The sequence below is a fragment of the Haliotis cracherodii genome, unplaced genomic scaffold, assembly GCF_022045235.1.
Source record: "Haliotis cracherodii isolate W230 unplaced genomic scaffold, xgHalCrac1.p SCAF_13, whole genome shotgun sequence".
NCBI lineage: Eukaryota > Metazoa > Mollusca > Gastropoda > Lepetellida > Haliotidae > Haliotis > Haliotis cracherodii.
The window spans coordinates 28,426,698-28,453,899 of NW_027266268.1; the positions used below are offsets into that span (position 1 = coordinate 28,426,698).

The window sequence follows — 27,202 nt, forward strand, 5'->3', positions numbered from 1 at the left end:
GAATATGTTGAAAATATGGTGACATTATTTCATATCGATGAATATATACGATACCACCGAAAAAACTGTTGAAAAGTTCAACGACACTGTATGTTTCTCCAGATGGTCGCACGAATGTCAGTCAAAGAAGCAGGGGAATCAGTTGAAAGTGAGTGAGTGAGGGTTTACGCCACTTTTAGCAATATTCCAGCCATATCACGGCTCGGGACACCAGAAATGTACCCATGTCGGGAATCGAACACGGGTCTCCGGCGTGACGAGCGAACGCTTAAACCACTAGGCTACCTGACCGCCCCTTGAACGTGCAGTGAAATATTTAACGTCAACGCCAGCGAATAATCAGCCTCGATCATGTGCCGGAACAGATTCCACTTTGCGTCAGAGGTTGTTGGTTGGTTTGTTGTTTAACGCCGCACTCAGCAATATTCCAGCTATATGACGGCGGCCTGTAAATAATCGAGTCTGAACCAGACAATCCAGTGATCAATATCATGAGCATCGATCCACGCAATTGGGATCGATAACATGCATCAACCAAGTAAGCGTGCCTGACCACCCGATCCCGTTAGTCGCCTTTTACGACAAGCATAGTCACCTTTTACGGCAAGTATGGATTGCTGAAGACCTATTCTAGCCCGGATCTTCACGGGCGTAAGAGGGAAATAGTGATGAGATTTATGTGAATGGAGCGATGAATATTAGTGATGACACCAGGTATTCTCGAAAAGGGAAAGCATGTTCTTCCCTACCGGACGCAGTCGCTACTCACACAACTTTTATAAAAAGGGAAATGTTTGTTAGTTGCCTAACGTCGCACTCTGCCATACCCCGGTTGAAATCCAAATAGGCGATTACCATGGAGCAAGTACATAAAAGTAATAAAATAATTGATAAAGGTTTCTCAGTTTCAATATTAGCATTTCGTATTTTTCATTGAATAAATTCCAAATGTTTAAAAACAAAAAGTTATGTACATAAGAAAAATAAGCATTCTTACCTCCTGTTCATAACAACATTATTGATCTTACAAGTGTTTCTCGGTGCGAACGTGTGATCCGACAGTACGTACAACTGATCAAATATGGATTTTGCAAACAGTAATGGACCTTGAAAATATTTTGTGGTTTCTGTTTTTCTTGCAGGTGATGTTAACAGTATTGTGGTAGCTTATTTGCTTGATTCCAACAACTGTGCCCTGAAGAGGTGAGGTGAAATTGGGTTTAACGTTGCGTCCAAGATTATTGCACTTATTATTGTGTGTGGGTGGCTGTTTGTACTAGTCCGGACTAGCTCACTGAGATACTATGCCGCAGTCTGCGGGCGGACGCTCTACTACTAGACCACGGAGGAGGTCTGTGCCCTGAAGAAAAGTATGCATGATTCAGTAATAAATACAATCATTTTCTTTGTTTATATTAAAAGTAAATCACTTGTCATGTCATTACATCATATTTGGCCCGTGAAGATCAGGGTTAGAATAGGTCTTCAGCAACCCATGCTTGCTGTAAAAGGCGACTATGCTTGTCGCAAGAGGCGACTAACAGGATCGGGTGGTCAGACTCGCTGCCTTGGTTGATGCATGTCATCGATCCTAATTGCGTGGATCGATGTTCTTGATATCAATCGCTGGATTGTCTGGTCCAGACTCGATTATTGACAGACCGCCGTCATATAGCGGGAATATTAAACAACAAACAACAAACAAACAAACAAACATTTCCCTAAGACGTAACACACTACACACAGGGACCACCCATTTTACATTTTCCTAAGACGTAACACACTACATACAGGTAACACCCCTTTGTCATCTCCCCAAGATGTACTACATTACATGCAGGTTACTCCCCTTTGTCATTTCCATAAGACGTAACCCACTACGTAAAGAGTACACCCCTTTGGCATCACCCCAAGACCGCCGTCATATAGCTGGAATATTGCTGCGGTGTTAAACAACAAACAAACATTTCCCAAAGAAGTTACACATTATACGCAGGGTACATCCCTTTGAATTTCATCAGGACGTAATACATTACATACAGGTTACATCCTTTGGTCATTTGCCCAACACGTAACACACAACATGCAGATTAACCCCTTTTTCATTCTTTGAAGACATAATACACAACAAGTAGCGTACACCATAATGTCATTCTCCTTTAAGGAGGATGCAGTTTTATATGTGATTGGACATGGAGTGAAAAGAACAAATACACGATCGAAGACACTAGATCTGGTATATTATTACTGACATGGTTGTAAAGCTTCAAGGCACAACACGTTTCCTTCTCTACCATAACCATGTGTCTTTTCACTCACGACTTAGTTAATGGTTTTCAACTGGTAGTTTGCTTTATTCTGAAGTGTTTTTCTTTCTTAAAAGCCTAAAAACACCAATCAACACTTTGATGAACTTGTTTTAGTTTTCGTCCTTTGATGGTAAAATCATACACGTTCCGTTCTTACGGAATGCTCAATAACGGAGGTGGTCGGTTGTATGTACAGGTTTTCACTCAAAGACGTTTAGAGTGGAAATATTGTCCGCCTTGTATTCATGCATTAAGATTATGTCATGTCGCCTTCACGGCGTGTGTAATATACCAGATGTTTTTGCAGATGTAGGATACGAGATTGAATACACATATAAGGTTTTAGAGGGTTGGAAAGGTATAAAATACAAGATTGAGCTGGTAAAAGATATTACATGTGTATCGGATTGGACATATTTGAGATGCGACATAGGGGTGGACAGATATGAGACTCGACACAGGGGTGGATAGATACGATTTGTTGGTTTGTTTGTGTGTTGTTTAAGGCTGCACTATTCCAGCAATATGACGGCGGTCTGTACATACTCGTGTCTGAACCAGAAAATCCAGGGATTGACATCATGAGCATCAATCTACCCAATGGGGATACGATGACATCCATTAACAAAGTCAGCAAGCCTGACCACCCGATCACCTCTTACGCCAAGCATAGTCGCCTTTTACGGCAAGCATTTGTTGCTGAAGATCTATCCTATCCTAATCTTCGTACCTCGATAGGGTTAGAATGTTATGAGATACTAGATTGGGTTGGATAGGTATGAGCAGATCTTTCGATTTTCAAAATATCAAGATAATTATGGTTTAAGCCAAAGTGAACGATCACGTCCTAAAAATTATTAACCATTGTGACCAACAAATCCCCATAAAACACCAAGGATCTATATTCTGTGTGATATGTATAAGGACCACTAACGTCATTATAGTGTCTGTAGTGTTCCTGACACACGCCGGCCTCCAGGTATACACTTTGCAGAAGGCAGAGTCGCGGCGCAGAGACTTCAGAGATTTCAGAGAGGACGGCGGAGAGAAAAAAGAGACTTGGTTAATAATCTCTTCAGAGACATTCCAGCCACGTCGTTCATATTTCTATATGAACAAATTGTCCTTCCAAGAAACCATTAACATGCCAGACAGGCGCCGCGCCTATACTTCAACAGTTGAGGCAGTGGGGTAGCCAAATAATTAAAGTGTTTTCTCGTCACGCCGAAGCCCTCGGTTTGATTGCCCACATGGGTGCAATGTGTGGAACCAATTTCTGGTGTCCCCCGCCGTGATATTGCTGGAATATTGCCAAAAGCGGCGTAAAACCTCACTCACTCACTACTTTAACACCATAATATATCTAGGACTACGAGGGGTGTTCATTAAAGATTTCTCCTGACCCACTTCCGATGGACCTAGTGGAATGAAACTTGGCATAGGTATTAGTCTTTCTCCACATAGGAACCACCGAGAGTTACACACTTCTCCCATCGTTTTATGCATCTATGGTGACCTCGCTTGTAAAAGCCCTCATTTTGCGTCTCAAACTAGGACTTGACTTCAGAAATCAGTGTTTCATCATCTGTGAAACGTTTTCCCTTCAAAAATGACTTCATGGTTGGAAAGAGGTGGAAGTCAGATGGTGCAAGGTACTGGAGCATTGTCTTGCAGGAGACGGACACCCTTGGTCAGCATGCCACGCCTCTTAAGCTTGATAGCGTCCCACAATTTCCGCAGCAGTGAAGCATAATAAGCTCCTGTAATTGTGGTACCCTTTGCCAAGAAATCCATCATCATTTGGAAAGGTGTGAGCAACCTGGGAATCCATCGTGGAGACACCTTATGTATGTTCAAATTGTCATGGATGATTTTTTCCACAGACCCTACACTGATCTTGACATCTTGTGCTAACTGACGAACAGTTATATGTCGGTCTGCCAAAATGGTGGTCTCCACTTGATGGATAGTGTTCTCATCAATGGCTGAATTGGGGCGACCAGGAATGGCAGCTGTTTCTACAGATGTCCGACCACACTTGAACTGGCGATGCCAGTGTCTAACAACGTCATATGATGGGGCATCTTCCCCATAAGTTGCTTTCATTTCATCGAAAGTTTCTTTTGGCGTGCGACCTTTCAAATATAAAAACCTAATCACTGCTCGGTATTCTACTGGCTCCACTGTCACACCCTACTCGATCATAACACCTGTAAAAGTGGTAAGATTAATAGTTCGGTGCTGCAAATTCAGACATAACCCATAGATACATGTATCATAACACATGTGAAATTTCAACCAAATATGATAACCCTAAGTGGTTTAGGGAAAGTCTTTAATGAACACCCCTCGTATGTTATAACTAGAACCGTATGATGTCTAGGACTATGTGATATCTATATGATATCTATATGACTGTGTGATATCTTGAGCCATGGGATATTTGGGACAAGGTGTCATCTTAAGCTACGTGATCATTACCATTCTAGGTGGTGATGAGTAAATAAGAAAACGTAGAACTTTATGGATAACAACTTTTGGTGTATAGTACATATTGTTAAATTGTTATATTATAGTCCCAGATATCACATATTCCTAGATATCGCATAGTCCCAGATATCACACGATCCTTGATATCACACAATCCTGGATATCACACAATCTTAGATGTCATACAGTCCTAGATATCACACAGTCCTTGATGTCGTACAGTATCATTTTTTCTCAGTCCTAGATATCACTTTTCTGATTTCCCCCCAGATCACCACACTCTGACATTTCCATGCTTTTGATATTGCATCCTCATTCCACGCTTCAAGGTTCAGTATGTCAGGTTATCACATGAAAGGGACATGTTGAACAAATGTGGTGTTAATTCTAGTAGGCACAACGCTAACATGTGAAGTTAGTAAGCTGCGTTCCACGCTATTTCAGTTATGGCACGGCTTAATATTGGGTGAAAGCCTGAAGTGATGCAGGTTTACCACTTTGGTGAACCCCACGATCACAGGAATGGTGCTGACACACCACGAAACACTACTGCACAGCTTTACACGATTGGTACCACTGTAAACCCGGTAATATATTAGTAAACGCTAACGCTTATATCTATTGGTCCAGTAGATCAATGTAATAGTATCTCCTGTGAGCTGTGGGTTATTAGAACACCCGTTTGTGAAGCCCATCCACAGGGTAATCAATGCGATCTACCTATTGGCTGAACCGCCCTACGCCAAGGGGCATCTCACATGGTCCTCACTGACGGTAGTTGTGCTGCTGAAGTAGAGGCGCGCACGTCTGTTTGACATGTTGATGGTTGCATGCACGGACAATTTGATCTCACAGAAATAATACGACGTGGCGAGAATGTATCTGAAGAGATTGTTACCATGTCTCCTTCTTCTCTTCGCCATCCTCTCTGCAGTCTCTGCTGATGTGGACATGGTAGGTTTCGAGAGATTGACGACGTGTGATGATGTCAACAAGACGACGTCAGTGACGGTACTGACGGCGACAGAGTGTGCTATGAGATGTGCCCAAAACGACTTGTGTAAATCATTTTCAGTTACAAAGACAGCGCCGCGACTCTGTTACCTGCACAGTGTCCACCTGAAGACCGGCGTGTGTGAAGAACAATACAGACACTATAATGATGTAAGTAGTCCTTATACATTTCACACAGAATATAGGTCCTTGGTCTTTAATTGGGATTGGTTGGTCACAATGGTTATTGTGTAACGCACCTTAAAATTAAATTTGGTGTTTGATCGGGATTTGTTGGTCACAATGGCTAATGTTCTTGGACGGGATCGTTCACGTTGGCTTAAACCATAATTATATTGATATTTTAAAATTCGAAAGATCTGCTCATATCTATCCAACTGAATCTAGTATTTCATAACTTTCTAACCTTATCTAGTATCCCACATCTGCCCAACCCTGTCTAGTATGTGTCTTGTGTCTCATATATGTCAACCCCTATGTCGTATCTCAAATATGTCCAACCCAATATAAAAATCTTTATTCAGCCCAATCTTGTATCTTATACCTTTCCAACCCTCTCTACAACCTTATACGTGTATTCAATCTAGTATCCTACATCTGCAAAATACCTGTCAGGTACATAACACACGCAGTGATGGCGACGTGACATAATCTTAATGCGTGTATACTGGACAGACAATGTTCCCACTCTAAAAGCTTGTGAGTGAAAACCTGTACATATAACCAACCACCTACATTACTGAGGATCCCGTAAGAAGGAAACGTGTATGTCTTATCATCAAAGTTGATCAAAGTGTTGATTGATGTTTTAAGTTTTTTAAGAAAAAAGCAAACTGCCAGTTGAAAACCATTAAATAAGATGTGAGTGGAGAGAAGAAAAACGTGTTGTGTCTTGAAGCTTCACAATCATGTCAGTAATAATATATCAGATCTACTGTCTTCGATTGTGTATTCGTTCCTTTCAGTCCATGTCCAGCTACCATGTGAAGCTGCATCCTGCTCTTGAAGGAATGACAAAGGGGTGTACTTAGCATGTTAGAATGAAAGAAAGGTGTACCCTGCATTCAGTGTTTTACTTCGTGGGAGACTGACAAAAGAGAGTAGCTGCATGTGGCGAATGAGTGAGTGAGTTCAAACGTTACATCGCAGCGGCAATATTGCAGCGAAATCGCGATGATAACAAGTTTGTTATTATTACATACCTATTGACAAAAGACAGAAAAACAGTAAGGTAAATAACACATTTGAGTTATGAAACAAACAAGATTAATATCTTCTTTCAGTGGTATTTAGAAGTTGGTAAGTTCTATGGAGTTCTATTGATGATCAAACACTTGCTTGATAAAGGTGTTAGGATCTACACCGAAACGTCGCACTAATTGTAATCAAGAAGTTGTTCATCCATAGAACTCGTCTTACTTCAAGATTAATATCAAATAATGATTTGGTAGATTAGTTAACATAAAAAAACCAGGCTATAGACCACAAGCAACCAAAGCTAGACCAACATACTGGGAATCATGCGGACAGTGGTTTTGCGTTCTGCATGGTTACCAGCAGGATTTATGCGATCATTTTGGTCACAAGTAGTTGTATGTTATGCTCACGAATATTAGAATACAAACCACAATCAAGAAAATAAAACATTAGTTTATAGTATACATTTTAATATAGATGGACTCACGTGCCACTGTTGAGGGATAATAATTTTACACTACTTTAAGCCCTTGAATGACACAGCTTTCAATGATATAACACTATTCTAAAACAATTCAAAATTTATGAAATAATTCAATGTCTCTTTAAAAAAACAAGAATAAACGAAAAAGATGCAATGAATGAATAAAATGATCCCTCGCGATAGGAAAGTCTCCACAGTCAAGCAGGATATGCTTGACTGTGAACTGTTCATCACAAAGGAAATAGAATGGAGAATCTTGCCTTTTAATATATATTCGTGTGTAAAACGTGTCTGGCCTGTGCGACATCGTCTGAGAATGACTTCTTGTCCAGAATAACATCCCAAGTAGATGTGGCTTAATTCGGTCTAAATTCATGAAGTTTATTTGTACCTACTTGAGTGTCCCATTCTTTCTGCATTTGTATTGGACACAATTACAGTTCCACAAATAACTAAACTTATATTTACCATTCTTTCCATGGTTTTACAAACACAACAAGTTAAAGATCGATAAGTATGGGGATATGTATCATACCGGTCAGGTTTAGGTATTGGGATTACTGTGTCATGCAAAAGGAAAATTTCACGATATCCATTTGATCACATATATATAAAAGTGTCTCAAGACATGATTCAAGTAAATGTTTCTAAAACTGGTAGTGTAAATTATCAGATCCCTTTGCTGTCTCATGAACTTGCCCAAAGGCAGTATGTAGCTCGTGTAATGAAAAGACTTAATTAGAGTCTTCATCATATCAGATTTTTTTTCTTTTCCTGTGTTGTCCGATGTTGTCTTAACCCCCGGGGCAAAATTAGGTATTGAAGAGAGTTTTGCTAACGTTTGTCTAAGCTTATTGGCAATATCAGTTTATCAGTTAATAACGTGTCATCTCCTTGAGATGGTGAATAGATGATTTTGAACCTTTGCCTTTTGTTTTTATTATAATGTTCCACGACTTTGACATGAGTATGCAGGAATTTATTTTGGAGACATAGTTCGTGTGGGATTGACGCTTATTTCGTTCAAAAGCACGTCGTGCCTTGGAATCTGTCTGGATGGCGTAAATATGTTTTCCCGCTTTCTCCTAAATTTTCGTGGCTGTTTGCATTAAACCATGTTTTTTTGTGGATTTGCAGAGGACAAGGGCATTGTTTCTCAGCAATTTCATTCAGCAGGTCCGAAAACAAGTGTATCAGACTCGTATATCTAAACATGCCAGGTTTTTAATGTCCAGTAATAATAATTCATATAATGACCTATTAGTCTTTGTAAAGTCCAACCTGGTTGTTGGTGGAACGTCAATAGGGTCAGTAGTGTAACCAATAGTAGGGAAGTGGTCACTTTTTATGTTTCAGTCTCAATCACAGGGGCTATCAACGCAAAAAATAGCAGATACAAGATATATGGTCACACCCAGTGTCAGTAAACTATATAAAAGGAAAGGGATGTACGTTCGAGGAAGAATTCAACAACGCCCACTGTAAATACCCCTATAAAACTATACACTCTTTTCAGGCCAATACATTAGCTACACAATGAGACATAGGCCGCGCTGAAAAAAAACAGCGATCTGCTTGGCGACAAATAGATTTTCGTCATCTATGGGCATATACAGGCTGATATCTGGTAAAAATATCCACTGTATGACGCACCATTGCAAGAGACTGAACCTTTCAATAAAGGGAGCCTTGTTGAAGAGCACTTTTGTTTACCCAGGAAAATAGTTCTCCTCTGGAATCAGTGTCATCGTTCCTGTCCGGGATACTGACGGTTGTTATGTGGACATCTGCTTTTGTGCGAAGGCATGTTTAGTTGATGTGTCTGTGATTGATTTACTGATATGCTTGTTCCACGAGCTGCAAACATTTCTTGAACTCTCTTACTTGTAACGTTTCTTTGTGTCTAAATGATCTAGTGAGGGTCTATTCTGTATTGGAAGTGTTAAAAGTGGATGGTATTGAGGGGGAATAATTTGCGGTATTTTACTTTAAATAACAAGAAAACAACATTATTACTCTCCCCTGCCTCGGGGCACATCCTCATTGCAAACAGGATGCACAAACTAATTTTAAGAACACATGTAGCAAGGGACTTAACTCTGGAAAAATATAATCTATGGTCCTAATTTCGAACTTGCTTTGATATGTATGTTTCAGAGGCGCTTGCAAAGTTTCATTCATGTACACAGAGTAGTTTGTGAGAACAGTTGTTCCCTTTGCAGACACTATGCACAAAGTGAAATTACATGGATCGAGGGCCGAACCTACACTGTATGAAACAAGCTTGGTTAAGGGTTCAATTTTCGAACTCAGTCGTGACGAGTATCTCTTAGATAAGCATGCTTACTTTCATTTATGTAACTTCGGTGAAAACGTATTTAAGCTGCCTTTGTTACTTTACATCTGTGCCAAGTCCCATGTTGGTGTCACGCTTTGCATAATTATGGTCTTTTTTCTCAACTATCCGTTAGTACTGAATTGTATGTACCACTATACCAGTGTAGGTCTGATTTCAAAGTCTCAGCGGGCGGTCGGGTAGCCTAGTGGTTAAAGCGTTCGCTCGTCAAGCCGAAGACCCGGGTACGAATCCCGACATGGGTACAATGTGTGAAGCCCATTTCTAGTGTCCCCCGCCGTGATATTGCTGGAATATTGCTAAAAGCGGCGTAAAACCATACTCACTCACTCAAAGTCTCAGCATTTCGGCATTTTCGGGGACGACGATTTTGCATTTTGTATTTTTCATGTTACAGGACACCGAGAATGTGTGTTACACACTAAGCCCATACTGGGTTTAGACATAATCTCGGTGTTCTGACGCTGCGATATAATACTGCTATAATGGGTGTGTGACATATTCCGAGACACAAATGGTTTAATGTAATCATAGGGTATACATATTTGACTGCAGCAATCAGTTATACATCAAGCAGATAATTGCAGCCATGATCATGCTTAAAGATTATGCGAAATTTGATGTCCACGGGGTTTGAGGTGACACGGGGTTTGATGTCGGGACAAGCATGCGCGTGTGTGTGCGTGCGTGCGTTTGTGTGTGTGTGTGTGTGTGTGTGTGTGTGTGTGTGTGTGTGTGTGTGTGTGTGTGTGTGTGTGTGTGTGTGTGTGTTTGTGTGTGCATGTGGGTGGCTGCTTGTACGAATCCAGAAATGCAGATTTTAAAGTGCTAGACCGCTGAGATACTATGCCGCTGATTAACATGGATATCCCACTCACAAACAGCACACTGACTCCGAGCCGACCAGTTCTTGTTTTGCCCCCTAAATGCCGAGCGCCAGGCATGATACCATGTTTTAACATCATTTGGTATGACGCGGCTGGGATAAAATCCTCATCCTCCCAACCCCCGGGCAGACGCTTTGTCTACTAGACCACGGAAGTTCTTAGTTGAACTAAGTTGATAGAAATTTATTTGTGTTATAATATACCACGAAATTGTGTTTAGCATGACATCTGGCAGCATTATTGTGAACCGGGAACACGATCTGTCTACAGCGATTTTAGATATGAGTAGGTGTGGTGGTGAAAAACACCTGCGATTCCTGCAATAGTTGGATAGTTAGGAAAGTACGTATCTGCACGGATTCGCACTGTATCAACTGAAAACTGGTTGTAACATTTATATCTTCGTGTAACATGCATAGAGAGCAAAAGAGGAACAGAGTATTATATACTTGGTGGTTCATATAATACTCCTCTAAAACACACTCCAGAAGTGTATCAACCCGACCTGTTAAATCAGCACTCGATTCCGCTAACCACTGGGGGCGTTGCTCTGATATTAGTCTACTATATGTGTTAAATCTGTCCTTCGTAGTCTGTATGCCACTCTCTCAATTCTTCCTTTCTTCTAACACTGAAGGCATTTTGTCATTCACAGATAAACAACCCTTGTTTTCACGGTGGAGACTATGACGTTTCAAGCAACACTTGCGTCTGTTACGGCGGCTACGTTGGCGACCTGTGCGAAAGGCTCATGCAGGGTACGTCCTGCGTCAAATCAGTTTCAGCAATATTAGTCACAGCATCCCTGTAAACAACTGAGAGATGGCACAAATGAGATAATCCCTGCAGTATATCAATACTTATATATGAGATAATCCATACAGTGTGTCAACACAAATGGGAAAACCTGACAAGTTGTCAACACCAGTGATGGAATCTAAACAGTATATCAACACTGGTGAGAAAATCCCCATAGCATTTAACAGAAGTAAGACAATTCCTATAGTATATCGACACCAGTGAGAGAATCCCTAATGTATATAATCACATGTGAGGTAGAATCACGATAGTACATCAACACCACTAAGAGAGTCATTACCGTATATCAACACCAGTGAGAATACAACTATCGTTTATCAACACCAGTGAGATAACCCCTGTGGTATATCAACACCAGTGAGATAACCCCTGTGGCATGTCAACACCAGTGAGATAACCCCTGTGGTATATCAATACCAGTGAGATAACCCCTGTGGTATATCAATACCAGTGAGATAACCCCTGTGGTATATCAATACCAGTGAGATAACCCCTGTGGTACATCAACACCAGTGAGATAACCCCTGTGGTATATCAACACCAGTGAGATAACCCCTGTGGTATATCAACACCAGTGAGATAACCCTTGTGGTATATCTACACCAGTGAGATAACCCTTGTAATATATCAACACCAGTGAGATAACCCCTGTAGTATATCAACACCAGTGAGAGAACCCCTGTGCTATATCAACACCAGTGAGAAAACCCCTGTGGTATATCAACACCAGTGAGATAACCCCAGTGGTATTTCAACACCAGTGATGGAAGCACTTTAGTATATCAACACCAGTGATGGAAGCACTTTAGTATTTCAACACCAGTGATTGAAGCACTTTAGTATATCAACACCAGTGATGGAAGCACTTATGTATATCAACACCAGTGATGGAAGCACTTTAGTATATCAAAACCAGTGATGGAAGCACTTTTTGTATTTCAACACCAATGATGGAAGCACTTTAGTATATCAACACCAGTGATGGAAGCACTTTAGTATTTCAACACCAATGATGGAAGCACTTTAGTATTTCACCACCAGTGACATAACCCCTGTGGTATTTCAACACCAGCGATGGAAGCACTTTAGTATATCAACACCAGTGATTGAAGCACTTTAGTATATCAACACCAGTGATGGAAGCACTTTTGTATATCAACACCAATGATGGAAGCAATTTAGTATATCAACACCAGTGATGGAAGCACTTTTGTATTTCAACACCAATGATGGAAGCACTTTAGTATATCAACACCAGTGATGGAAGCACTTTAGTATTTCAACACCAATGATGGAAGCACTTTAGTATTTCAACACCAGTGAGATAACCCCTGTGGTATTTCAACACCAGCGATGGAAGCACTTTAGTATATCAACACCAGTGATGGAAGCACTTTAGTATATCACCAGTGATGGAAGCACTTTTGTATATCAACACCAATGATGGAAGCACTTTAGTATATCAACACCAGTGATGGAAGCACTTTAGTATTTCAACACCAATGATGGAGGCACTTTAGAATTTCAACACCGGTGATGGAAGCACTTTAGTATTTCAACACCAGTGATCGAAGCACTTTAGTATTTCAACACCAGTGATGGAAGCACCTTAGTATATCAACACCAGTGATTGAAGCACTTATGTATATCAACACCAGTGATTGAAGCATTTATGTATATCAACACCAGTGATTGAAGCACTTTAGTATATCAACACCAGTGATGGAGGCACTTTAGTATTTCAACACCAGTGATGGAAGCATTTTAGTATTTCAACACCAGTGATTGAAGCACTTTAGTATTTCAACACCACTGATGGAAGCACTTTAGTATTTCAACACCAATGATGGAAGCACTTTAGTATTTCAACACAAGTGATGGAAGCACTTTAGTATTTCAACACCAGTGATGGAAGCGCTTTAGTATATCAACACCAGTGATGGAAGCACTTTAGTATATCAACACCAGTGAGATAACCCCTGTGGTATATCAACACCAGTGATATAACCCCTGTGGTATATCAACACCAGTGAGATAACCCCTGTGGTATTTCAACACCAGTGATGGAAGCACTTATGTATATCAACACCAGTGATTGAAGCACTTATGTATATCAACACCAGTGATCGAAGCACTGTAGTATTTCAACACCAGTGATCGAAGCACTTTAGTATTTCAACACCAATGATGGAAGCACTTTAGTATTTCAACACCAATGATGCAAGCACTTTAGTATTTCAACACCAGTGATGGAAGCACTTTAGTATTTCAACACCAGTAATGGAAGCACTTTAGTTTTTCAACACCAATGATGGAAGCACTTTAGTATTTCAACACCAGTGATGGAAGCACTTTAGTATTTCAACACCAGTGATGGAAGCACTTTAGTATATCAACACCAGTGATGGAAGCACTTTAGTATTTCAACACCAGTGATGGAAGCACTTTAGTAGTTCAACATCAGTGATGGAAGCACTTTAGTATATCAACACCAGTGAGATAACCCCAGTAGTATATCAACACCAGTGAGATAACCCCAGTGGTATATCAACACCAGTGAGATAACCCCTGTGGTATTTCAACACCAGTGATTGAAGCACTTTAGTATTTCAACACCAGTGATGGAAGCACTTTTGTATATGAACACCAGTGATTGAAGCACTTTAGTATATCAACACCACTGATGGAAGAACTTTAGTATATCAACACCAGTGATGGAAGCACTTAAGTATATCAACACCAGCCCCATTATTGCATTACTTCGGTACAACAATATAGCGGATAAAAATTATTATCATTACAAGCATGGAAAACAACACCACATTAATTATGTCAGCACGTGTACGTGCAGGATGGTCATGCAAATCCAATAGCAATACAACCAATACTCCAATCACAAACTAATGCAGTGTGCTAGATGTTGTGATAAGTTTCATGCCTGAGACATTGTGTACTTAACTACGAGGCTAACATCGAGTTGACAGGCTTTGAAGATGCCGTACGTCATTTGGAATTAACAGGATAAGTCGTAATATTTTCGCCAGCAGAAGTGCAACGAACACGGTGCTGACAAGACCAGAAACATTGATAATTTAACATATTGCCGACGACTAATCAGGCGAGTTGAGCCTTTCCCACGAGGCAGGTGTGGCACGCGATAGTTTCAAAGACACATCAGTCTGAGTTGGATTGAATGGTTCCAAACAAACAGTGCTCATCTGGACATTCTATATCAAAACGTCTTTGTTTCACACCCTATCTAACGAGCAATAGCAGTGACAGTGACAGTGGTGAAAGTTGCTATATAAGAGGTAGCAACAGGTATAGTTTAAGATAGTAGCTATAAACCGTGGAGGGGGCACGGGCGGCCCAGTCGTCTTAGGCACCACGATTCGCTGTGCAGAGTTGCGTTGTATGATTATAGGTTCGAAAACCGGTTCGCCCCGATTATGTGTCTAGGTTTGTCAGCCCCATACCCGTGCTCGTGTGGTTCACCGAAGTGGTAAACGTCTGAGACCTGCATCACTTCGGGCTTCCCTCCCACATTAAGCTGACCCGCCGTGAAAACCTGGCGTTAAACCCATCTCACTCTCTCTCTATAAACCGTGTACGTACTAGGGTAATAGGATTGTAGCAGTAATTCTACATCTTCCTCTGCTACAACTCTCAGTGATACTACTTGCTCCTAGTACTTACACGGTTTCAACTAGTATCTAAAACTACACCTGTTGCTACCTATTCTATTACAACTTTCACCGACCCGTGAGAGTCTGGGGTAGAAGAGGTCTTCAGAAACCTGTGCTTGTCGTAAAAAGCGACTTTGTTTGTCGTAAGAGGCGACTAACGGGATCGGGTGGTCAGACTCGCTGACTTGGTTGATGCATGTCATCGATCCCAATTGCGCGGATCGATGCTCGTGATGTCAATGACTTGATTGTCTAGTCCAGACTCGATTATTTACAGACTGCCGTCATAAAGCTAGAATATTGCTGACAAACAAACACCTTTCACCATTATCACTGTCACTGCTATTGCGCGTTGTGCAACACAGCCGTTTTGATATAAACATTCCATCCATCTCAGACTGATATGTCCTTGAAACTATCGCGTCGCACACTTGCCTCGTACGAAAAGTTCAACTCGCCTGATGAAGAGGTACGATTTATAACAGGACATACCCTTCACCCTTTGCTTTCTTGCAGACTGCAACGAAGGGAACCTCTACAGTTACTATGCCAACCATGACGCTAATTTCCTGTGCCATCCGAACGGTGCTCCTGGGCCGATCAAGGTCCACTGTAACATGATGTATGGAGGAAGGACGCTTCTCATGACCCAGACTTCAGGAAATGAGAATTTTACCAGAACATGGGAGGAGTACAAGATGGGGTTTGGTAGTCTCTCAGGTGACCACTGGTTGGGCAATGACAATGTACATTACATAACTAGTGGCAGAACCCACTTCCTTCTTGTTGAACTTTGGACACCTGGTGCTGACATCTTCAATCAACTAGCGCAGCGGTTCTACGTGGACTTCCTAGTAGGGCCTGAAGTAGACGACTACAAGATGACCTTTTCCTCCACTTTCCCAAACACACAATGGGTGCAGCTTCCAGCAGAGTGTCTTGTGAGCGACACGCCCTTCAGTACCCCAGATGTGGACCACTCCGGGGCAGCTGGTGCGACACGGTCTGGCTTCTGGTTTACCAACCCTCTTGGGTGTAATCCAACTGGGCAGCTGAAACCAACAGACACCTTCTGGGGTGAGGACAAGACTGACGTGTTCTGGAAGGATGGTATTGACGGAGATGCTGTTAACACGATCCATGTATATATGCTCAGTGGCCATCCAAGTGACTATCCGTGATCCTGTTACAGGTACCTGCTATGACGCTTTCATTCTAGTCTAAATCATATTTACCCTCTTGTGATGGTTGTGTATGGTTATCTAATTATAAAGACTTCAAAGCTGTGAGAAACTGAAATTCGTCTCTGGTCATGTTGCCTCCCATGAGTTTGTACAGAGAAATCACCAAACTCCAGAAGATGTTTTACAACGTGGGTACAATGTGTGAAGTCCATTGCTGGTGTCCCCACTCGTGATATTGCTGGAGTATTGCTAAAGGCGGCGTAAAACCATACTCACTCACTCACTGTTACAACGTGACACATATCTGAGTGTGTGTCATTGCGTCATAACCTTGCGTTCCAACCATCGGTCTGGCTGTGCTCGCTTATTTACACGGTATTGTAAAATAGCTGTATTATTGATGACTACTGTGGATAGTCTCATTCACTCACTCTATCTAACAAACTGGGCTGGAATTCAGTACAAGAATATATCAAGTGTCCGTACGCAGGTGGAGGGGGGGGTCACAACTGTTGTCAAAAAACGTAAGAATATGAGAAAAATAACGATATTGTCTAAGGTTTACCGTATCTGGAGACGAAATAGAATATCGATATAGAACTGGCTGTTCCGATGTCTAATGTCCAATGTTTGTAGAAACGGTCAATTACATAAACCAGCTGCAAAGGGACAAGACAAAATGCCAGAGACCAGAGAGTTAAACACATCTACGCATTTGCCGACATAAATATCCACTTACGTCTTGAAAATAGCTGCAGTTGACAGGTTCTTTTTTCTTAAGCTTTTGATAAAGCTAAAACCCAAACTTGCTCATGGGCCCAACCAAGTGCATACATGACTTGCTGAGTATTTACAGGTCCCGGGCCTTCCCGCTTCAAAGGCAAGGTAAATACCGCTTCAAAGGCAAAGTAAATACAAAGCAATGTACTACTGTAGAGGTACTACTGTTTCTAACATCACTTATAATATACTCAACAACAAAAGTTCCTCTGACACCAATATTTTAGTGTATTTTTCAAACAAATAAAGTTTGGTTCTCAATATTGTAGTACATGCATGGAACCAAGTCACAAAAACGCCACTACTACAGAAAAGCATGCAATCTCATGCAAAAGTTGACTTTTATGCAAGCCCCACTACCCAAGAATGGCTATAAAAACATGTTCGTAGACGGGATTCCATATGCATTGTTTAGCATCGTGCTGACAACAACCACTCAGAAAAAATAACAAAATTACGCAATTATTCAACATTACGAAATGCCACGCCTGTCCGAAAATGAGCGTCTGCGAGCCACTGGTATGTTTGAAGCAGGATCGAGTCAACATGATGTTGTAAGACAATTTAACGTCCATAGAAACACCATTTGGTGTTTATGGCAACGTTGGCAACAGACGAATGCAGTCAGAGACCATCCTTGGAGTGGCAGGCCACGCGTTACTAATAATCGAAACGACAACTGGATTCGAACGACACACCTACGAAATCGATTCCAGCCAGCAACAGTGACTGCAAGAAGCATCCCTGACCTTCGACGAATATATTCACAAACCGTACGTCGTCGCCTCAGATGTGCAGGGATTGTCGCCAGAAGACCAGCCAGACGTCCCATTTTGACAGGAAACCACCTCCAAGCATGTCTACAGTGGTGCAGACTGCGTCTACGCTGGACGGCCATGCAAAGGGGACAAATTCTGTTTACTGACGAGTCTCGTTTTCACCTCCGCCACAGCGGATTCGAGTGTACCGACGTCGAGGTGAACGTTACGTCAAGCATTGTGTCATGGAAGAAGATCGGTTCGGGGGCGGCAGCATTATGGTACGGGGTGGGATTACAGCAAGACAGAGGACCCGTTTCATAGTGGTAGAGGGAAATCTCAATGGACAGCGCTACCGCGACGATATCATCGGCCCTGTTGTTCTACCGGCATTACCTTTCAACATGACAACGCCCGGCCTCACATTGCTCGACTTGTTCGGGATTCTCTTCAACAAAACAGCGTGAATGTCATCGCCTGGCCGGCTCGCTCCCCTGATCTTTCAACAATCGAGCACATGGATCGGCGACTTCGATGTTCCACAGACACTCCAGGAACTTCGAAACATGCTCCAGTAGATATGGACAGATATCCGACAAATATCGACGCCTGGTCCACTCCATGAGACGAAGATGTGTTGCTTGCATCACAACCAGAGGTGGACACACAAGCTATTGATTTGTAAATTGACATTTTGGCATCTTCATGGCTTTTTTTTTATGAAATCGCGCATTTTCTAAAGCCAGTATCATTAAACCATATGAACACTTACAGGAGTCTTTTATCTGTTGCAAACCGAATTTGTTTCAGATTTGGTAAAAAAACATAACATTGCATTAAATCTTATTCAATGTCACAGGAACTTATGTTAAGATTGACACAATTTTTATGGATAACAACTTCATTAATACCGGGAAAAGCAACGTTTCGGTATTGATCCTTCTACCGTTGTCAAGCAAGACTGTATAGGGACATTCAGAATATATATAGTAGGTGGAGGATTAACAGTAGAGGATTAACAGTAACAACAATTGCATACATGAGTGGGATAACATTGGTGGGTGTTGACAACAAAGGGATGATGTTGTCACAACACGCTGGACAAAGAACACATAGGTGGAAGCCAATAGGGACATGAATCCAATAAACAGGATAAGTGATTTATCGTTTGATGAGTTCATAGTATGCGGACGTGTCTATCTTGTCATCCGTCAACTTCTAAGTAATGCCTATCAAACAATCCAGTTATGATTCCATACACTAAAGACAAACTTGATTGCTGTGGCACCACCTTTGAAATTTGCTTTGAAAGACATGCTTCTACCTTGGACATATATTACCCTGCTCCTAAATTTGGTAACGGTGGTTGTACCTGACATTTGTTTTTCATTTTGTTATTCATTTCAGTAGGATGCTACATTCCTACATGTTCGGGCATATTTGTTTTCACGTGCATTGTCAGGATAAGTATGTGACTGTGGGATGCAGTCGGACATAATACATGTAACGTATTGAACAGAAACATATTCATATGTCTTGATGTATGGACATGGTATTATATTGTCGGAGCATGGATATATGTGCATATATGAAGAGAGCTAGCAATTATTTCTTATTAAAGTAATTCAGTAATTGCATTGCCCATTTTTCCTCAAACTCTGCAACGCAGCTTTTCTTGAACAATATCATTAATGATTCTTCAGAACTCATCCAAGTTAAGTTCATTGTGTTGAAATACAAATACCAGTGGTATTGCAAAGTCAGTGAAAATAACATTGATATCAAGTTGTCTTTTATTAAACAGTCAGATCGTTCCAGAACATCTTCACATGCTCACAGGAACAAAGAGACGTGTTCTATTCTCCGGGTCATCCTCAAAGAGAGTATACACGTTTTATCTGTTATTTTCATTTTTTATAATGCATTTTAGTGTATACTATATGGTGAATAAACTTGTATTGAAAATCGAGAAACTTTGTGTCTTTTGTACATCTTCTATAATTAGGGAATATGACCTTCCATGGTTGTTAAATATCGGTAATGTTTACCCATATTGTACATACTGCTGGCACAGTTTGTGCTTTCGTAAGTACATCGTAAAAAATGCATCTTTTTTAGGGTGTTGTGGCTTTCGTGGACAGTATCATTAAGAATCTCTCCCCAGGCTCTAGGAATATTCATAATAACCTTTTTCGAAGATTAAGTAGGTACCTTTTAACTTTATATTTCTTCCTAAATTCTTTAAAAGACATTTAACTTATAGAGTTGAAGAGATATGTTATTGTACATACACCCTTAATGAACCAGTTATTAACAAAACGTTGTGAGTTATTGAACTGATGATTAAACCATAATGGTTCAGCTAAAATGTTTTCTAAGTGAGTTTGATCAGTTTTAAAACAAGATCTGTACTTTTTCCAGGCTGCGAAGGCATCCTTCCGAAAAGAGTTTATAATAGTAGTATATCTATAAATATCAGCCTTGCAAGATTCTCAATTTGAGACTTTACAAGGGTTAGCGAAATTTAAATTGCAGAAATTTCTATTCGTGGCTGAAATCTTTCATGAGTCAATGAATGTTTGAACATCAATCATTCTAATTACACCTTCACGATAGACTCTCGTTTGGGTGAATTCATTTTTATTTTATCAGGTTTATCGTTCCCAACAAAATGGAAAAACATTCTCAATAGTTCTGTGCGGTGGAGAAGATATGTTTTTGATTGGTTTGTTGTTTAACGCGGCACTCAGCATTATTCCAGCTATATGACGGCGGTCTGTAAATAATCGAGTCTGGACCAGACAATCCAGTGATTAATGTCATGAGCGTGGATCGATGACATGCATCAACCAAGTCAGCGAGCCTGACCACCCGATCCCGTTAGTCGCCTTTTACGACAAGCATAGTCACCTTTTACGGCAAGCATGGGTTGCTGAAGACCTATTCTACCCCGGAATCTTCACGGGTCTGGAGAAGATATGTAATAAAGTAGATAGTGCTAAAGATATTATAACTGTTATTTTACCTATTAAAAGGGGATTTCCTTTTCACCAATTTCCCAAGATATTTAAAATAATTTAAATTCTCTTCCGTGTATTTAGGGCCACGGGTGGCCCAGTCGTCTAAGGCGCCGCAATTCACCGTGCAGAGTTGCGTCCCGTGGGCCCGCCAGAAACCCATGATTGTGGTTTCGAATACCGGTTCGCCCCGATTATGTTTCTAGGTTTGTCAGCACCGTACCCGTGCTCGTGGGTTTCACCGAAGTGGTTAACGTCTGAGACCTGCATCACTTCGGGCTTTCCTCCCACATTAAGCTGAACCGCCGCGATAACCTGGGATTAAACCCAACTCACTCTCTCACTATAAACCGTGTACGTACTAGGGTAATAGCAGTAATTCTACTTCTACCTCTGCTATTACTATCACTGATACCACTCGCTCCTAGTACTTTAAGCTGACACGCCGTGATATAACTGAAATACTGTTAAAAGCGGCGTTAAACCCAACTCACTCACTCACTCCGTGTATTGATAATCCACAGCTTATCTAATTGTGCATTTAGAACTATTCCTAAAACCTAAAAGGGTTCCTTGGTGCCAGCCCAAGATATAATCATGACCTAATTTAACTGGACTACCTGTCATCACACCTACCCATATTGCCTTATCTTTATCAATGTGTATTTGCAGTTCTTACATGCTGTACATTTCGAAAGAGTATGCATTGAAGCCCTGTGACTTACCTCAGTGCCGAGTGGAAAGCTGAGTGTCGTCCGCATAGTTTATGTTCGTTGTCATTAAGTACAATTCCTTTATAATTGCATTACTTGGGATCATAACACCCATGATTTAAGCTACGAACAAAAATAGATATGGTGAAAAGGATCTCCTTGTCTACAGCCCCTAAAGTATAGAAGAGGAAGCGTTGTTGGTTAAAATTAATATCCATTTTATCATACATGCCCCAAATCCAAACTTTCAAAAAACTAAGTTCATAAATTGTTTAAATATTGTGTAGAAATATTTCTCAAAGTCAGTCACAATCAACTATCCTTTATTATTTTTTTTGTATCTTCCATATTCGAACATAATGTCGTACAAGAGCCTGATGTCTTCACTGATACATCTACCTGGAATGAATCCCGTTTGGATCTCATTGATAATTGTATCTAAAATACTCTTTAATTTAATAGTTAAACAAGAGCTGATTTGTTATATAAAGAGTTGAACAACGTGATTGGCCGCCAGTTTTTCAGTAGTTTTCTATCGTTTCCCTGCTGGATATTTCTTTAATTTCAGTTGTTGTCTCTAAATTTTCCTTCTAAGATAAATATTGTGTTTCTACTTCCTTAAATATATTTGAACTTTCTTGTTTGATTGTTTAACGACACGCACAGCAATATTCCAGCTATATGACGGCGGTCTGTAAATAATGGAGTCTGGACCAGACAATCCAGTGATTGACAACATGAGCATCGATCTACGCAATTCGGATCGATGACATGCTTCAACCAAGTCAGCGATCCTGACCACCCGATCCCGTACGTCGCCTCTTACGACAAGCATAGTCGCCTTTGAACTTTCTTCACGTATTTCATTTTTACAGGAATATAAGTTTTCATAGAAGTCTATTTGTTAAGTCAATATCTGTTTTTCGTTTGGAACAATTTTTAGACAATGATTTGGTAGTTTCATCGATATTTTTTCAATTACTACGTATTTAGGCTTCCAAGTCTTTGATGGGTTTTTTCAAGTTTCATAATGTAACTTTTTTCTTTCTTTGAATAGGAACTATACGATATTGATTTATCTCTAATTATCATCAACAAGGTTTCCAAAAATAGATAATCGACAATATTCAACTTTAGCGTCAGATCATCAGTCCCCAATGTATTTAAATTGCGTGTTGTGTCTATATAATCTTCTTTGGTTTCCTCGACAGTTAATCATATTCATATATTCCATGTCTCGTAAAAGAGTAGTATTAGATTTCCAATAACCTCTACCTCTAGTTCTGCGTGGGAACCCGGGGAAGATATACAAGAATGTGTCCTCAGCACCCCATTGCTGGTCGTAAAAGGCGACCAAATTGGGCAGCCTGTTTGCCGTGGGCTGCGACCCTGTGTCGGCAGAGGAAGGGGGTCTGGTGGTTGAGGGAATGTGCACGGAGACATTTGCAAATCTTCTCAAATTAAATGAGTTGGTAAATATCAAGGTTGTTGTATCAGTGCACAAGACACTGAACTCGTGAAAGGGCATTGTCCATGACAGAGCTCGCTGCCTATCTGGCATGTCCGAAAACGATCGATATAGCCAAGGAACTTGAACAACAGTCGGTCACAGCTGTCAAACGTTTTACCTTCAAGAAGGATGGTGTGGTCCAACATCTGCCTCCTCGCTTTTGCACTTTTTGTCTCTCTCAATCTATTAAAGCTGGCAACTGGAACATCCCCAATCCACACCGGTGCTACACCTGCCAAGCGTTTTGACATGGATTTAAGTCCTGCCATGCCTCCGCTGTTTGTTACCGCTGCGGTGACAAGCACGAGGCCACTGACTGAAGGAAGGAAGTGAAGTATTCAAACTGCTTTGGGAACCATGTGGCTTCTCCAAAATCCTGCCCTGTGTGGAAACGAGAGTCCCAAATCATGATAATCAAGACCGAACAAAATGTCTCGTACCACGAAGAGAGTTGAAGGTCTCACTACAAGCATTTCCACCATCTCCTACTCTACTGCTGTCTCTCGTCCTCCTGTCATTACTGCCTCTATAGACTGCCAGGCTGATCTGACATTGGCCACGTCTGTTCAGCCACTTCCAACTGCTTCAATCCAAAAAACAGCTCTGCCACCTTCATTTGTAACTAGCCCAAAACCAAAAACCGTCAAAAATGTTGAGTCGCAGACTCCTAAAATAACACCTGAACCAGAACCAGTTAAACTTACAAACAGGATAAAGAAATTATTGAAAAAGGAGCAGGTATGAGAACGGCTGCAAACACCAAATTCCACCTCTCGTTTAGAGGTCCCAGTAGATGTTCATAACTCCTTTGGTCCTCTGGACATGGAGGTAACTCCATTTCCACATGAAACCGATAGGAGTACTACAAAGTCTTCCTCACATTCGCGTGACATTTCTCCTGTGAAGAAGAAGAAATACAACTTTTAATCCAAGATTTTAAACCGTCAGCTGTTTGTCTCCAAGAAACATACATCAAAAACACAGATCTATTTGATTTCCGTCAGTACAGTTCTTACCACTCGTTTTCCCCTCCTGGCGATAAAGCTACAGTAGGTTCTTCTATTCTGGTGAAGCATCCATAGCCCTGTTCCACCCAATACTACTCCACATGCTGTTGCTGTCCGTGTTACTTTAAACATGGTGTTTACACTGTGTTCACTGTATCTTCCACCTTCCTCAACTATCCGTCAATCAGATCTTCTGACTTTGTACGATCAGCTCCCGAAGCTCTGTATCACCATGGGCGATTTAAACGGTCATAATCCCCTATGGGGGAGTACTGATGCAAACAATAAGGGAAAAGTCCTTGAAGATTTTATCTCAAACAATGATTTATGCATCTTCAATGATGGTTCTAATACATATCTTCATCCCGCCACTGGCACATACTCTGCCCTAGATCTTTCACTGACTGATTCAAATATTTTAAATGAATTCGAATGGTCGGTCCATGATGACCTTTATGGAGGTGACCCTTTACGAACAATACTTACAACTATTTATCCGTCTGACGAACCACCTTCAACAAGGTGGAACTTTACATAGGCCAATTGGTCTTTATTCCAAACACTATGTACTGAAAAACTTAAACCGGACAGTTTCAGGAATGTTCCTGATCCTATACAGCTTTTTCAGATATATACATGCTATTGGAGACGAAAGCATTCCTAAGTCCTCTGCAAACCGTCACATACGTAAACCGTGGTTTGATAATAATTGTAAACAAGCTAGGAAAAATAGGAAGAAAGCAGAGAAATATTTCCGACGACATCCAAAGGTCCACAACTTGAATAACATTAAAATCACAGGCACTAACACGAGACGTACCTTTAAATAGAATATACTGTCAATCCTTTAGGAACTGTGTATCCAAAATCAATTCCCTCACATCCATGTCCAAGGTGTGGAACATGATTCAAAAGATTAAGGAAAAGGGTCAAAATCTGGAGTTCACCATCTCATAGATGGTAATACACTTTGAACCACTAAATCTGAAATTGCCAACAAAATTGGTGACACTTTGGCAAATCATTCCTCGTCATCAAACTATAAATCCTCAATTCCAGAGGTTTCAAAAACAGCAGGAAATGAAAAAAAAATTTTTTAACTCTGATAATGGTGAGGATTATAAAGAAACATTTTCACTCCATGAATAATATACTGCCCTAGAGCAGTCTCATGACACTGCAGCAGGAGCCCTCAACATCCAATATCAGCTCCTGAAACACTTGCCCGATTCATGTTTGGAAACGTTACTGAATATATTTGATTAAATATGGACAACCAGAAGTTTCCCTCCTTCATGGCACAATGCTAGTATTATTCCTATTCCAAAGCCTGGACGGGATCACACAGATCCATCCACAGATTAGATCCGCTACCGTCCAAGATAACTAACTAGCTGTGGTTGTAAAACCATGGAGCGCACGATCAACAATCCATTAGTCTGGTACCTGGAGACCAATAACCCCCAGAGTGACATCCAGTGTGGTTTCAGAAAAAAACAAACAGACGTACCATTGACCATTTGGTGCATTTAGAATGATTTATTTGGAATTCCATTTTCAACAAACAACATACTGTATCAATCTTTTTCGATCTAGAGAAGGCATATGATACAACGTGGAAACATGGTATTTTAAAAGATTTGCATGAATTTGGATTGAAGGGGAGATTACCCAAGTTCATATCTCCATTTTTACACAACAGACAATTTCAAGTGGTAGAAGAGGCCATTTGTCATCTGACATTCTTACCACACATGGAATATCTCAAGGCAAAGTGCCTGAAGGCTCTCGACTTGTTAAAAGTCGTTTCAAAGTGGGGAGGGGATCAGACAACCCTCCTTCACTTGTATAGATCGTTAATACGCTCTAAACTAGACTATGGTACCATTTTCGATGGTGGAGCCTGCAAAAGCAATTTAGAAAAATTAGACACTGTACACCATAAAGGCCTAAGGCTCTGTCTTTGAGCTTTAAGGACCTCTCCCGTGGACAGTTTGTATGTGGAGGCTGATGAACCGTAGCTTGAACAGCGCCGCATCCAACTTTCACTGCAATACATTACTAAATTGCATTCAAATAAATCAAATCCAGAATATAACTGTGTTTTCCACCCTCAATATGAAAACCTGTTTCAAAATCTGTCCAACTTGATTCCACCACTTGGAATAAGAATTTAAACACACATCACTGCAGCTAAAATAGATCGTAATATAATATCACCTTCCCGTCTTCTGCCTGCTCCTCCCTGGCAGTTGGTGAAGCCAGAAGTAGACCTCACTCACCAAACTAAATGTCAGAAACTAATCCTTGGGTATGATAACAATCTTATAATCAATTACGCACCAAATATTATTCTCACAGGTCCATTTTTACAGACGGGTCCAAGGATGGTGGCAAAGTTGCAAGTGCCACCATTGTTGGATCCAGAACTGAGTCCTAAAGAATCGCTGATTCTAGTTCTATCTTTACTGCTGAGTGTGAGTGAGTGAGTTAAAGTTTTACGTCACGTCGGCAGTATCTCAGCAATATAGTGACGAGTACTGCTGAGGGAAAAGCTATCGTAAGAGCTTTGACCTATATCAAACATCAAAACCAATCTAAACATTTCATCATCTTCTCTGATTCGTTGTCTTGCCTTCAAGCACATAAAAGTGTTTCATCTTATCACTCTATTATTCTAGACATTCTTGAACTCTATAATGATCTTTCTACTGTCCAATGTGGCATCGACTTGTGCTGGTTACCAAGTCATGTAGGCATCACAGGTAACTCAAAAGCCGATGCTGCAGCTAAAGCAGCTCTTGACAAACCGTGATCTCCACTCCTTATCCCGTACAGTTATTCCAAACCAACCATCAAACGTTATACTCGGGATCTCATGCAAAAGAGGTGGGAAACAACGAACTTCACGAATCGAAACCAACAATTGGTCATACCTACTAGGGTTGTCAGTCAAGACGTATCGAGGTCGTTTTACGAAGATGTCGTATT

General features: G+C 40.9%; 1 protein-coding gene across 1 annotated transcript; it reads left to right on the forward strand.

The window, feature by feature from the left end:
* The first annotated feature begins 5,675 nt into the window (after positions 1 to 5,675).
* LOC139458592 (angiopoietin-related protein 4-like) lies at positions 5,676 to 16,423 on the forward strand. The gene is made up of 3 exons (XM_071240019.1): positions 5,676 to 5,963; positions 11,393 to 11,495; positions 15,759 to 16,423. Exons 1-3 carry the CDS (start codon positions 5,676 to 5,678, stop codon positions 16,421 to 16,423), a joined length of 1,056 nt encoding a protein of 351 aa, XP_071096120.1.
* The last annotated feature ends 10,779 nt before the right edge of the window (positions 16,424 to 27,202 follow it).